Source organism: Synchiropus splendidus, chromosome 4, assembly GCF_027744825.2.
Source record: "Synchiropus splendidus isolate RoL2022-P1 chromosome 4, RoL_Sspl_1.0, whole genome shotgun sequence".
NCBI classification, from domain to species: domain Eukaryota; kingdom Metazoa; phylum Chordata; class Actinopteri; order Syngnathiformes; family Callionymidae; genus Synchiropus; species Synchiropus splendidus.
In genome coordinates, this window is record NC_071337.1 from 31573635 (window position 1) to 31588411 (window position 14777).

At 40.8% G+C, this 14777-nt stretch overlaps 1 protein-coding gene across 1 annotated transcript in view; it reads right to left on the reverse strand.

Moving 5' to 3' along the window:
- Nucleotides 1-1714: 1714 nt before the first annotated feature.
- The window catches only part of col22a1 (collagen, type XXII, alpha 1), a 40250-nt gene continuing 27187 nt past the window's right edge, over nt 1715-14777 (reverse strand). The window contains exons 33-65 of the mRNA XM_053862084.1: nt 14708-14740; nt 14563-14616; nt 14324-14377; nt 14182-14235; nt 14015-14068; nt 12495-12548; nt 12223-12327; nt 10528-10572; nt 10303-10380; nt 10079-10114; nt 9949-10002; nt 9689-9733; nt 9149-9184; nt 8968-9081; nt 8634-8687; nt 8189-8242; nt 8054-8107; nt 7875-7928; nt 7656-7709; nt 7502-7555; nt 7370-7423; nt 7250-7294; nt 7099-7152; nt 6971-7024; nt 6816-6869; nt 5817-5888; nt 5706-5741; nt 5583-5627; nt 4537-4716; nt 4398-4464; nt 4135-4317; nt 3405-3482; nt 1715-3334 (exon numbers count right to left, since the gene is read on the reverse strand). Coding sequence (XP_053718059.1) covers nt 3141-3334; nt 3405-3482; nt 4135-4317; nt 4398-4464; nt 4537-4716; nt 5583-5627; nt 5706-5741; nt 5817-5888; nt 6816-6869; nt 6971-7024; nt 7099-7152; nt 7250-7294; nt 7370-7423; nt 7502-7555; nt 7656-7709; nt 7875-7928; nt 8054-8107; nt 8189-8242; nt 8634-8687; nt 8968-9081; nt 9149-9184; nt 9689-9733; nt 9949-10002; nt 10079-10114; nt 10303-10380; nt 10528-10572; nt 12223-12327; nt 12495-12548; nt 14015-14068; nt 14182-14235; nt 14324-14377; nt 14563-14616; nt 14708-14740 — 2256 coding nt within the window. The 3' untranslated portion in view covers nt 1715-3140. The remainder of the gene's footprint in view (nt 3335-3404; nt 3483-4134; nt 4318-4397; nt 4465-4536; nt 4717-5582; nt 5628-5705; nt 5742-5816; nt 5889-6815; nt 6870-6970; nt 7025-7098; nt 7153-7249; nt 7295-7369; nt 7424-7501; nt 7556-7655; nt 7710-7874; nt 7929-8053; nt 8108-8188; nt 8243-8633; nt 8688-8967; nt 9082-9148; nt 9185-9688; nt 9734-9948; nt 10003-10078; nt 10115-10302; nt 10381-10527; nt 10573-12222; nt 12328-12494; nt 12549-14014; nt 14069-14181; nt 14236-14323; nt 14378-14562; nt 14617-14707; nt 14741-14777) is intronic.

A 14777-nucleotide genomic window follows, 5' to 3' on the forward strand; every position in this document is an offset into this window, starting at 1 on the left:
GAACAGGAGTTAAAAATAAAATAACAGGATATCTGTGTTTCCCATCAATGCATCTCTTTGTTTTGTTTTTAAATTGATGAAAAAGTTCTACATTGAAGAAAACAGACCCCTGTGAGGAATCCCGACATGGATGCATTGCTCTGTGTCACCCCAACGCACAGAACAAACATATTTAATGAAATCAGATGTAGATATATATTTTTTAATTCATGTCTTCGTGAAGAGTGATGAGGTACTTAACCCATCAAAAACACCTCAAGACCCCCACCAATACGCCATCCTGTTCGCAGATGTAAAATAATAATGATAATAATAGTGCACTTTCCAAGACCACAAATTGTTGATCTCGAACACTCTTATATACTATATACTTCTGATCTGGTGCATGTAGTAGAATGATGAAGTTAAGTGTTGTAAACTTCAATGGAGTGGCGATCGCACTGGATGTGTATCACCATTAAGCAGTGCAATTATGTGTATTCACTATAATAAATTACAAATTATTATTATGAGCTGAATCAGGAACTTCACAGCATAACCTTTCTTCTCCTCTTTCTTTTATTCAGTGAAGGTGAAAGTTATGTTCAAGTATGTAGAAATGGTATGAGGAGCTGTACCAAGAGAAAAACTGTGTGAATATAAATGAATATCAAGCGTAAAGCAGCTGAAATAGCATCCGGTTTCAGTTGGTAAACTGCACAGCTTATGAGCAGTACACTCTTTAGGAGCCAATGAACCCTGTGTAGAAATGCAAAGGGTTTAAGAGTTTTGTCAATGTGGTCCTTGAAAAACCTCACCAACCCCATAAATGACTGCCCATTCAGTAAGCTGTCTCCAGAGAAATATGTATTTCAAACTACATAATTCTTCATCTTTGAACCATGAACTACAGGGAAAGTTCATAAAAACTACAAACAAAACTTCCTGACTAAGCTTCAGTAGAAGTAATTCTTTAAAAAAAGCAGCTGAAATACATTCAAATTCCTCTAACAAATCCATTTCCTATGAAGCACATAGCGACTACACTTACCTGTGATCATTGTTTCTCTCTGTTATCATAATAACTCAGAAGAGGAGGAAAGGGTTTAGATTTTCTGGATGGAAATCATTAGATTTTGGTCTCTGAATTACTGTCTGGATCCAAAAATCTTCTGAAGGAATCTTCTGGTCACTTTCAGCAGCAGGTGTGTTCATCATCCTCCTACTGTGTTGCGTAAGCTCATGTGAAATTGGCTAAATTATATTACAGAGTTTGAAAATAGAAATACATTTATATAATCATATGTAATAATAAGTTATTTTTGTTATTATTGCAGAAAATATTGGTGTAAGTTGAGATCACCTTTGAGCACAAATGGCCACGTACTTAGAGCTGGCTGCTAAGTGTCAGGAAGCAGCCTGGAAGACCACCATGGTCTGAGCAGGTTATGCCATGTACTTGTATATCCACTAAATGAGCAGCTTAATGGTGGCCTGGCCTCTCTTCCTGTTTCTATGAAATGAAGTCTTAGTGGACTGTTATTAAACCTTTGTTTGATCACAGACTTTGCTGGACCAGATTGGCATGGATTTGGAGAATTCCAGAGCTAAAACAGACTCTTTGAGTGTACAAATCACTTCAATAATTTTCATTTTTATTTAAAAGCAAAGAACAAGTCTTGGCAAAACATCATTGTAACTGCACATCAACATTAATTTATCATGAATAGCACCAATGCATCGCACAAAACAGCATCAAACAAACTCGAGTGTGAGTACTGCATCAAAACACGTTTGTGTTGGTTCTACATCATTGAGCACATCTGCAATCTGCGTTGATCCTGTTTGAAAGGAAAGGTTGGGAATAATGGCTTGTCATTGCTCCACTGATCTTGCAACTCACGACTGCAGCTGGATGAGATCGATATCTCACCAGCAGGTGTGGACAATGTCTCTTTTGTTACCACTATTGCTCTCCAACTTACTCCCTGAGCAAAGTTGTTACTTCATACATGCATGTTTGTGTGAACTGTACTGCATTTCCATCTGCTGCTGCTGCTATGTTTTATTGATCTGTACTACTACTTCTACCATCTTTGTTCTTTGAGGATAGGCAATCGTTCAAAAATCTTAGATATGTGCACAGTTAGGGCACATGACTAACATTCATGTATTGCAGGCCTTTGTGAGTGAATTTCTACAGAAACATATGAGTGTATGCCACAGCAGTGGTGGTAAGATGTTAGATACACCAGCATCCCCACATAACAAAGCAGGGAAGGAACAACCTGCTCATGTTGAAGCTTCACCACAGGCTGACAGTGAGGCCCCTCTGAAGCCAATTCCTCCTCCGAACCTGACTCTCGTCACTACAACCTTGCATAGATAAAAGTGATTACGGGCAATGACATAACTAAAAAAAAAAGGAGGTAGGATGATCTTGGGATTGTCTAAAGAGAATACCCAAGAGCAGCATGTTTTGTTGAGGAGCAGGAGCCTTAACTTTCTTGTTTTTGGATCTTGTGTTTGAAAAGGACTTTAAATGACAAGGCAGAATGAAGGTGGCAGAGATAAAGAAGAAAACAAAAACAAACAAAAGGCTGCTTTGATGAGAAAAAAAATACTTTTCAGTTTAGCCATTTAATCTTATAGTTACTTTAAATACAGCCAGATTCAATTAGCTTTTGCCTACTTTTCCCAAACATTCACAAAGGCAATGAGAAAGGAGGTGGAAAGTGATTACAGGCTTAATCTTTCATCGGAAAGCTTCATTCAATCCTCTACTCTTACAGCTAAAAGGCAACCAATAGTTCATTCTTAACTGACAAAACAAACAAATATTTTGCAGTTCCAGAAGCAGACGAGTACGTTGAGCAGTAGCTCATACTGCATGCTAAACAGACATAGCATCTGTGTTACCTCAACATATTTATTCTTCAGGAACCATCTCAGAGAAGGTGTTTAGCTGCCCTCTTCGCCTCACTGTACAGTTGGAAGAGTTCACTCGAGTTCCGTCCCTCCAAACGTCATATAAAAAAAATAACAAATAAGAGACTTTGACTGGCAGCACATTCAGCTTCCAAACTGGTATGTCTCCAAAAAAAAGTTCTTCATTTACTTGACAAGTCCATAAACACTGCTTCGGGATTTTTCAATTGTTCTTAGGTCCCCTTGACGTTTTTGGTGTGGGGTCTGTGTGCAAGGCTAGCGTAGTAGGCACACTGTGATGGATCACATTGGCCAGGAGGTCCTGGTGGGCCAGTTTGGCCATGTGGACCAGGGTTTCCAGGTTCTCCTTGGGCTCCGGCTTGTCCTGGGCTTCCATCTTTGCCATAACCAGGCAGACCAGCCGGACCTGAGTTCACAAAGAAGATGGTGAGAGGAGATCATTTTACTGAATAAAAGTAAAAGGTGTTGAGCCGCACCAATTGGACCAGGAGGCCCAGGCTCGCCTCTTTCACCAACTCCAGGTTCTCCTTTGTCACCCTTTGTTCCCTTTTCACCTGCAGAAGACAGAAAAATGCATCAAATCCCATCATCAGTGCAATTTGTCTGCCCATCTGTCTGTCTGTCAGTGAGCAAATAGCAAAAAATTCCATGATATGAAATGTTGATAATGGAACTTGATAAATATTTTGGTGATATTCAGTAGCAGGCCGGCTTTGAAGGATCTGTCATTCATTTAAGTGGTTTCTAACCAATGCTTCGAACATATTTTGAGTGTGGTTAGTCCAAAATATAATGAATAAAAATGAATTATAAGAACAGTGCAGTAACTTATTGCTTCTGGGGTATGTTGCACAGAACAAACAAAATGGATTTCTGCCAATGCTGCACATTCTCTGCTCCTCCTTCTTAGGCCCAGTAGGAAACTTGGCAAATTGGAAGTGACTGCTTCTGCTGGTCACGTCATTGCCTGCATTTTATGGCTGGTGCCCTTGGGCAACGTATGACACCTCAACTGTGTGTCCGTGACAAAAGCTACCTTTCCACACAGGGTCAGGTCTGGCATCAAAGCCCGGTTGGCTTGCGTTCACATCCTGGATTTTTGGATTGAATAGTCTCAGTCTGCAGTGTGAATGCCGATTTCCTTCATAGCCAAACAAACTGAGGGTATTCAAAGAACAGGACTGAAGATAGATCAAAGCATCTAACCTTGAGGTCCCATTGGTCCTCTTGACCCCTCCCCTCCATTTTGCCCAGGCATTCCAGGCTCTCCAGGGGCGCCTGGTCTTCCTGGACTTCCATCTTTTCCTGGTGGCCCAGGAGGCCCAGGGCGTCCTGCGGTACTCTTCACGTGTGCAGGCTGTATCTGAGCCATGAGATAAGCCAGCTTCCCTATTATGAAAAACAGAATTCATACCATAGCATTGGCAAAGACTCATCAGGAAGAGCAGTCACCAGTGACGTAACCTCACCATCCAACTGTTTTGCTAGCTCCTCTTGGATGAGACGCCTCATCTGCTCCATTGAGACAGACTCACCCTGAAAAAAACATAAAGATAATGAATCATATTGAATGGTTCCAAAGAACTGAACTCTGAAAAAGTGACTCACTCTTGGGCCTGGAAGACCAGGGTTTCCAGACTGCCCTTGTGGTCCAGGAGCACCCATTTCTCCTGGTGGCCCTGACATACCCATCATCCCGGTGTGGCCCTTCCTGCCAGGAGGCCCAGGGTTTCCAGGCATTCCTGGTTCTCCAGGATGTCCTTTATCTCCCTTGAAACCTGTATCGCCCTGGTTTTGAAAGAATGGTTTTTAAAAAAATGAAAGGATCATTCTAAATTACAATACTGATGTTTTTTTTCTATCAACTCCTGCTTTCACAATGCATCCACTTTGGTTGAGATTGAAAATGAAATGAAGAATGGCATAGCATATGCATGTTAATTCATTCAAGGAGAAGAGAGACTGGAGTGGAGTGGCCATCTACATACATCATTCTGATGCGTGTGGAAGACACACAATTTAATTTACTTGGCCCGTGTGTGTCCATTCTGGACTGGATCTCTCTGAATCAGAGTGTTTCAAAAACTGCTATAATGATTTCATTGAAAAGTTCTAGATTACCTTCAAAATTGCTTTTACCATCAAGTTAGCAAATGAGTTGCACGGGTTCCTTAAATGTTTTTACTAATGTGCTTGTGTCTTTGCACACAGTGAATTGTGTTTCGCACATCCTTTTAATGTTAACATTGTTCAGTCTTGTAATACCGCAACGTTCCAAGTATTACAAGCAAGATTTCTCCTGAGGGAGATGGCTAAAGAGACCTTTGACCCTTTACCTCCCTTTAACCTTGTCATTATGTTGGGTAGTCGGATCTGGTACATCAAGTAATAATTCCAGTTAAAATACCACACACACTTTTCGTAATGAATTTGCAAGAGAAGCATGGTTGCTTGTTTTCATTTAAAGCCTACTAGTTTTCGGTTGTAAACAGTCCAGTTTGGGCATGGCGATACACAGTCATAATACATAGTCATGATTATGAACAACTTATATATAGTTGTGATATGTTTACATGAAGAAAAACAGTGAGACTTTGCGTCTGAAAAGTTCATGTTGTGCTTTGCCAAAACAGAAGCATCCCCTGAATGCTTACCTTTTCACCTTTAAGGCCACGATCACCAAGTCTGCCTGGCATTCCCTAAAATGCAGTTACATGTCAACATGGTCGTAACTTTGAGAACATTTTTGTTTTTGATCAAAAACTTCTGTGGCTTACCTGCTTTCCTTCAGGGCCGATTGGACCGGGTGGACCCTAAAATTCAGGAGAAAGCTCATCACCACAGTCCAACAGGTGCTGTAATTGATATTGAGCGGAGCAAGCACTTACTGCAGGGCCTTTAGGTCCACTGAAGCCTGGAAGTCCAGGGTTCCCAGGCTCACCAGGAGCCCCTCTCTGGCCCTGCATAAACACAAGGACATGGGTGTGAGTCTACTCAAACCGAGGCGTTCCAGTACTAAGGACAAGCAGTGTCAGAATTGCCATCTACAGAAGCCTGTATAGGCCATTCATTGAATGTGGCTATAGAATGGCATTGTGTTAACAGCATTGAACCATATACACTGTCATAGAGAAAGCTTCTTGGTTCAAAAGAACACTTCTACGTCAGAACAGGGCATTACTTAGAAGCATTACACAGTGGACACATTGTTGAGAATCACCATTGTTTTAACCACGGTGAGGCCCATCTATTCTGTTCAACAGGTGGCTCTCATGAGATGATTTCTACTATTCTGACAGGTTTGTGGTGTGACAGGGTTGACTGGGTCATTTTCAGATTTTGCTCCTGTTGTTGCCTCCAGTCAGCATTATGCAAGTCAAATAGTGTAGCCTTTGCTTGGTAGGGTAGCATCTGCTGGGTCTACTTAGCATGGAGTGTTAGTTTGCAGCATCTTCTCTGATGGTCACCACAAAATTTGGTGGGATCAGCGGTCAGTCGAATTGTACTAAATTATTAACTAAATTAAATTATCCAGTTAACATTCAAAATATGTTGTGCGAGAATGTGATTTTGACATAAGTAATCTGCAGCTCTAACTTTATCTGCCTTATACACAGCCTCACCAGCATGTGGGGGATATGGTGAGCAAAACAGCAGCGATAATTTGCCCTACTGCTGTTGTCCTCTGAAATGACTCAGATTTGTTACATGTTAAACGTTTACACACCGATCTGGGTCATGTCCATATATCACAATGTGTTTTTTCCTCCAAGTCCCACAACAAACTGAAGCTTGAACATTCATATCCATTGACATGATGGCACCCATTCCCAACATTCCCTGGATGAGTTGAGCAGCCCAAACAGATAATAAGTCAGAGAACTCACTGGTGTTCCTGGAAGACCTGCTTTTCCAGATGGTCCCGGTTCACCTTGTTTGCCCTTTTAAAAGAAGACAAGTGAGAGAAAGATAAGATGAAGAAGATCTCGACACTTGAGAGGACCAAGGAAATTGCTGGTGTGGTGCTTTCGGAATCACTAACTGGTTCTCCTCTTGCTCCAAGAAGACCCTCTGGACCAGGTGGTCCCATGGCACCCTATAGAAACAAGCCCATTAATCTGAGTATGAATATGTTAGAGCATGTTAAAGAAGTTTGTTTTCAAAACATACATCCTTTCCAGGTTTGCCATCACGTCCAGCACTTCCAGGCTTTCCATCTTCACCCTGTTGAGAACAAAGTGCAACATACAAGGTAGATGCCCAATTCATTCAGACCCTGTTTTACATGGCAAATCCGTATACTTGAAAATTTCATACACACCTTTCCACCCGGAGGTCCAGGTTCACCTCTGTGCCCTTTGAAGCCCTGCAGAGGTGGACATCAACGCCAATTCAAGCTTTCAATCTAGTTTGTAGTTTCATGCAGAGAGAGGATACTTACAGGTACGCCCCGCATTCCAGGGTTTCCTGGTGGCCCAGGTTCACCTTGTTTACCCTTAAAATTGAAAATAGTAACATGAGACGTATGATGAGAAGTATTGTGGTGTGTTTGATGAGATGTTTCTCCACCTACACGTTCTCCTGCTTCACCTGGTCGTCCATCTTTTCCCATTTTACCAGGCTGACCCTGAAAATAAGTCAAAATCATTGTTTGCCTTCCAAGTAAATGAAATGTGTTTTGGTGTGTCATATTTGGACAATTATATATCGACCAGATGGCATCTTACAATTAAGCCAGGAAGACCGGGAGGTCCTTGGATCCCTTTGAGACCCTCTTTACCCTGATGGAAATAGAGCACACAGACCTCTGTTGAAAATGAAATGATTAATGACCACTATTACAGCGCTAGCTGGCTGACCTACATGTGGGAAAGCTATAAATTGTCTAATGACGGCACAGATTTAACACCTTTTCTAAAGAGAAGGTTCATGTTCTATGAACTGACCTTTTCCCCTGGAGGTCCTGGGGGACCAGCTGTGCCAGGCTGTCCGTCACTGCCCTGTAGAAGAAAGTACAGCGTGAGATGACAAGAAGTAATACTGTTTTATCACAAGTATTTGAATCAAACTGGATTAGGCCTCTGGCACATGTTGGATCAGGTTAATGGTGTCATCTAGAACTTACAGGTGTTCCCATTAGTCCGGGAGGACCCGGATGGCCAGGAGGACCAGGGTGACCCTGTTCAAGTACAAGTAGGGTTATGGAATTTAATATGGAAAAAAAAAACAAGAGACCCTTGATGAGGCCCTTGACGTATACCTTCTCTCCTTTGTCTCCAGCAGCCCCTGGTGTTCCTTTATCACCCTTTATTCCCTGAGGCAACAAATGTCAGGAGACAAGAATGTGAAATTGTCCTGCATGCACTATTCCTCTGACATCTCTTCAGGCTTTGGGATTCAAGCAGTATAAGACAGATATAGCTTTGTACAAATGAAAACATGCTTGGTAAATAAATGTGTTGTGATAAAGTGGGAAAAAATGTGTTTACATATTCTTGACTGTAGAAAGTGCACTACAGACAAAGTAACTTCGACTGTACCACTGGGTGTTGAGAGCAACCAGAGATTGTTAACTACTGCATGATAATAACAGAATCCCTGTTGTCAGTAGTGTTTGGTTTGGTCTGAAAAGTGTAGTTTGGAGGCGAGTTTGGTGTTGCTTGTGGGACACAAGAATAACTGGTGCAATTGGAGTTCACACTTGCCTTGGCTCCGTCAGCTCCAGGGGACCCTGGAGGACCCGTGGGTCCCGGAGGGCCCTGTAACGACACATCAGACCATTAGTTCCTACTGTGGCAAAAGAACAGAGCGCTTTAAACAGTCCCCTGCCGCAGCTGCAGCAGGCCAGGCTAATGATGCGGACAGGACTTCATCTATCACTGCAGCTGAGGTTGATGAGAAACCATGCACAGTTTTGACCTCGTGCCTTCCTTCGTGGCAGCACTGTGATAACACGAGCTTTCAGTGAGAAGATTGGCATAAATAATCAGCATAAAGGTATATGATAGTAACATAACCTAGTTGACAATTTAAACCTACTTGGTAGCCGTCTTGACCATTTTTCCCTGGAAGTCCTTGGTGGCCTTTATCTCCTGGGATTCCTGGAAGCCCAGGTGGCCCAGGTGGTCCAGCAGGGCAGTCTGAGCACACGTTCTAAAGAAAAAGAATCAAGGTAAATCACAACCTCTGTGTATAAATCTGAGTCCATGGCGGCATCTACCTTGAGATCCAGGTCAGAGAGGTCCACTCCTTTTCCCTGAGAGAATAAAAAAATGTGGTTCACGCCCCTGCACATGTTGCATTTGAGTTTGGGAAAACAGGTTATGTTTAAACCTCACAACTAAGCAGGTGTTGTAGCAGTGTTTATGGGGGTAAAGGGGCTTGTTTATATTACTTTGTGAGAACCAATTCTTGGCAAAAAAAAATGTATGACTTTGCGAGGACATTTGGCTGGACCCCACGACGTTAAGCCTCAATTTAGATTTCAAAATAACTTTGAGTTTGGTGCAGAGTCATTAGTTTTGGATGGTTAGGTTTAGAAAGGCTGAGAAACCTCACAATCTCCCCAAAAGGATAGCAATACAAGTATGTATGTGTATGTTTGGTTTGTTTAAATCTACAACCGTTGGCAACAAAAATACATTAATTATAAACATATGTTTTGCATGATATGGATTTCTTTGAGCCTCTCAGCAGCCACAAAAATACCAAACTTAGCAAATACACAAAGGCATGAAGAAAAAGTGGTGCAACTACTTACCGGCTCTCCTGGTGATCCCTTCTCTCCTGGCCGTCCTGGGAGACCCTGGATTCAAAGAAACCTATCATTGATTTGTGGCCTTCAAAGACAAATATGGTGGCACCTCTTTTCACTCCAGCTTACTCCTCTACAATGTCACCCCCATGCATTTATCATCATATGTATTTAACATTTCTAGGGTTTATTGTTTGTCATTAATATTACAGTTTCTATGCTCAAAGTGTTCTAATGTATACTCATCTGCGTCTTTGGCAGCTTACATTATGCCCTGCTGGACCCTGTGGTCCAGCGACTCCAGCTGGACCCCTCAAGCCCTGAAAAGTATTTGAACAGGTATTTAAGGAGGTGGTTGGTTACACCTACATCCATGAAGGCAAGAATGATAATTACCACAGCACCAGGCTCTCCATCCTTTCCCGGTGCGCCCTGAAAACAAATACAATTTCGATTGGATTTATTTTGTAGATGATATTTTCACGCTCTGCTGAAAAAGATTCCTGGGGTTACCGACAGAATACTGCTCCATTTTTACACAATAATTGTTAAAGTATTTTTTACAAAACACACATAATTGCATGGCACTTCTGCATTTCTCATTGCATGAAAGCCCATACCTGAGGTCCTACTTTGCCTTCTCCTGCAGGTCCTCTGTCACCAGGGAGGCCAGGATCCCCTTGTGAGCCTGGGGGTCCCTGATTTAATAAAACACAAGGAATGAATCACCACGTGACCAGACACGATGGACTCATCTCACAGATCAGATGGAGAACAATATGTGCAGTATTTTTGCTTGGTATAAGTTGGATTTTTGCACACTAAATATTTAAAAAACACATTACCTTTGGCCCCGAGGGCCCTTGAATACCCTGAGGTCCAGGTTCCCCCTGGGAAAGACACAACGGATGTTATATTGGAGCAGTTTTCTGGCAAACCGTTGAATGGAGGTTCTGTGGAATAATTGCCAGAAGTTGTGTTGTTGATGAACACATTAGGCTGCAGTGGAAACCTCAGGCCTGCACCTGGAAGCCGTAAAAGTCCCTGAAACTGCTGTGAGCCAGATCTGCTCAGCCTGTCTGCTCCTGTGTTGTTTTTAATGTGATATGTCTTAACAATGTTTTTCCTGTTTGTTCCAGTGGAGTCAGCGGGGTGGCCACATGTTTGAGGTGAAAGATGATGAACATGTTGAGCTGTTGTGTAAAAATGTGCTGACTCATATGCCACTTTATTCCCATCAGAATGTGTTTGCAGTTGGGTGTGGTGGTGAGCACGTGTGAGACACTGAGGCTACATCAGCAACTGTGGTATCCTGTGGTCAACATTGATCGAGCGTGCAGTGTATCTATTTGAAGGATTCAACATCGCAGAATTTGGAGCACGAAAATGTTTTTGAAGAAACAACATGATTTAAGTTAGAGCACATTATACACTTAATATGACGTAATGACGTAACAATGTTTGGAGAAATGCTGTCGTCTCATTTGAATTTCTGCTCTCAGACGTGCGCAACATGAACAACAACATATCCAAAGCATCGGCATGTGCACATGGTGGATAGGTACAAAAACATTTGCCATGTTATGTTTTCCTCCACAAACATTGCATGCATACACCCCAAATTACATATTAATGAGAGTGTACTTATTATTAGATGACAGTGTTCATAATAATTACAATTTATTGGAGAAGATTGGAATAAACACTTGTTCATTCAAAACTTATGCCTTTTGAAAGACTGAAACCACTGCACTGCATTGGTAATATTTCAAGTGTGCACGAACAATCAGCAAATCTGCATGAATTGTATCTATTTATTAACAATAGTAATATGCAATACATTAAAGGAACATAATATTTAGAAGACACATCTATAATCTCTTTTTACATTTTACTTTATGTAAATTGTGAAGTCACAATTGAATAATTTTAATAACAATTTAAAAATTCATAATGAAATAGTACATATATAATACATCATCTTGATATAGACTTCACTTACATATTTATTTTTGTTTAGGCAAAACAAAGAAAAAATGTTCTTGGCCTCATGACAAAAGTAATTATATTTACCAACATGTTCCCAATCATGTTTTCAATCAAACTGATTTTTTTTTCTTTTTTTATTTGGACATTAGTTTGTTATGTATTAATATATTATTTAATATTTAATCTAATAACACATTTTTTATATATATATATATATATATATATATATATATATATATATATATATATATATATATATTTTTTTTTTTTTTTTTTTTTATTAGATTGCATCATGTATATGTAAATGAATACATATTTATATATACATTTCAATATTTCTAGGTTTATTCATAAGTTCTGCTGAAATAATACTTTTCTTGTTTCCTTCTTATATTTCATTGTGTAGCTCATGATCAATTCTCTTGTAATGTGCAATTGTTCTAAAATGAATAAGCAAGTAAGCATGTTTGCTACACGCATGGTAATTATTCTGCTTTCAAATACTGATTGACATTTTTAGAAGATAAAAACAGGCTGAATACGTGTCTTACTGTTTGGCCATCTTTCCCCTTTCCAGTGGGTCCTGGGGGTCCAATCAATCCTGGCTCTCCTACTGGGCCGGCGGGACCAGTCTGTCCTGGTTTTCCTGGATCACCCTGAAATAGAAGGACATTTTTGTGGAAGACAAAGATGAATTACAAAATGTTCCCACCAGTGGCACACACAAAAGCATACTTCTGCAGGTGCAAATACGCATTAATGCTAAAGATCCTATCTTAAAATTTCAACTCTTATCATTGTGAAACAGATGTGTGGAAGTGACCTTCTCTCCTCTCTGTCCTGCTGGGCCTGGAGGTCCAATGATCCCGGGGATGCCCTAGAAGATACAAGATGATACGTCAATTATTAGCAGTAAAATGAAAAATAACAAAACTAGGGCTGGGACTTTAAGAGATTCATTAGTTTGGGATAAAAGTGATGAATCCATTCAAATAAAATGCCAGTAATTAGCTGCTTAGAGAGACTTTCTTTCACACGGAAACATATTTCTACCCAATCCCAGGTGCCCTGCATTATAGCAGGTATAGTAGCCTCCGACAACTGTGGTGGAGGAGAGTCAATTTGCTCGCACTAATGTATTAAGAATGTAGCCAGAATATCATGACAATGACCACTGTCTTCTGCTGCTAGTGGTGCAACTCTGAAAAACGGTCCCCTGAATGCACGGGCCCCTGAAACGTCTTTTGTGTATATGAAAACAGGAATCTGCAAAACACTGGGTGTACCAAATGATGATGGTGTATGAATGGTGTATGCCAGTGCACACTGCAATATATTTTCAAAATTTCCCAATTTTCCCAGAATATGCTGAGCCAGCACTCTGGAGTGGGGTTTAACCCAAATCAAAAACCACATTTCTTTGTGTGGCAACTTCATGAGCAAGTGTCTTTACTAAGAGCCAAAAAATATGTTTGGTCTTTGTGTGTGAGCCTGTGTGGGATGGGTTTATCTATTCTTGTTTAGACCAATTTAAGCCTCAATTTGAGGATTCAAACATCAAATTAACAAGGCCATTATAATTAGGTTCAAGTTTGGTTTCGAGTCTTGGTGAAGGTTAGCAATGTGTTTTGGATGGTTAGGCTTAGAGTGAGAGGACAGTCAAACAAACGTCCCCACAAAACATAACATGACATGTGTGTATGTGTGCTTCTTTTTTTTCATCATCTTGAAAGACTTTTTTAATGAGGTTTACATTAAGGTTTACAAACAAAGACCTCTCATAATTAGGACATGGATATAATATAATACAAGGTTTTATCAGACTTTGTCTAGTTTCATATGGTTCCAATATTTGACCTCACCATCCTCCTCAGTATGGACTCCAGAGATAATCAATCTGCTCTAAATGTAACTCAAGGGAAGATGTTATTAACAGCAGAGTGGCCAATAAGGCCTTCCTCATGCAAACCTTTGTTTAATCCAACAACCCAACATAACAGATGCTGTCAACAACATTCTTTTGAATAACCTCACAGGGTCCTTAAGGGCTCAAATACATGCTTAAAACATAACAATGTATATGTTATTGGCCACTCTTGGATTGATAATATCTTCCTTGCCACTAATCCTGAGTTAACTTCAGCGAGGTGAACTGACGTTAAAAAAAATGGCAGCCCGAGCTAAAACGTCCCTTTTATTCTTTATAAATTGCCCAGACACACTGCAAATACTTGATGAAAGATCCTCTCTGGTATCTCATGTTCTGATGTTGTTCCCACAAGCACAGACTTCAGTTATAGTTCCGCTATTGAGCACCTTAATAATCTATTAAAAAATACCTACTACATTCCCAGGGAGTCCACGAGGACCTGGAGGCCCGTCAATGCCCGGTGGACCCTGTTGAAAAGACAGCCATCACTCTTTGCACAACACATACATATCGTATATATATATCATATATATACAATATATACGATATATATGTATATATATATATCAAACGAACTTACTGGATCCCCAACACGACCAGTCTCTCCGGTGGGTCCAGTGTCTCCTTTGGGACCCTAGAGTAAACCCATCAAATTGAAGAAACACAATATTCAATATCTTCTTGAATCTTATGAGCATAGAGAAATAGAAGCAGTATCTCACCGCTACACCAGGTGTGCCCTTAAAGCCTTGCTCGCCAGGTAATCCTCGAGGTCCCTATTGGGTGAAATATATTACGTTTGACAAATGACTGAACACACTGTAGTTCTCCATGCACCTCGGCCTGAATGTACATGCACTGAGGCTATGCTCTTTTTTTTCTACAAATAGGTTTGTACTGACATCTAGTGGGAGCACTCACACATGACAACTGGTGTCAAAGTAAAAAAATATGATCTCACAATATCTCCCGGTTTGCCTTGATCTCCCTTCTCTCCCTTCTCTCCAGGAGTTCCCTACAGCGAGGGCAAACATGGTGCAGGTGTAAATATAGAAGACCTTTAATGGACTAAATGAAGCAAAAAACGAATGAGAGGATCTACTCACAGGTTCACCCGGCTCTGGAATGACATTTGCAACCTGTAAAGCAACACAAGATACTTTCTTAATACTCAAC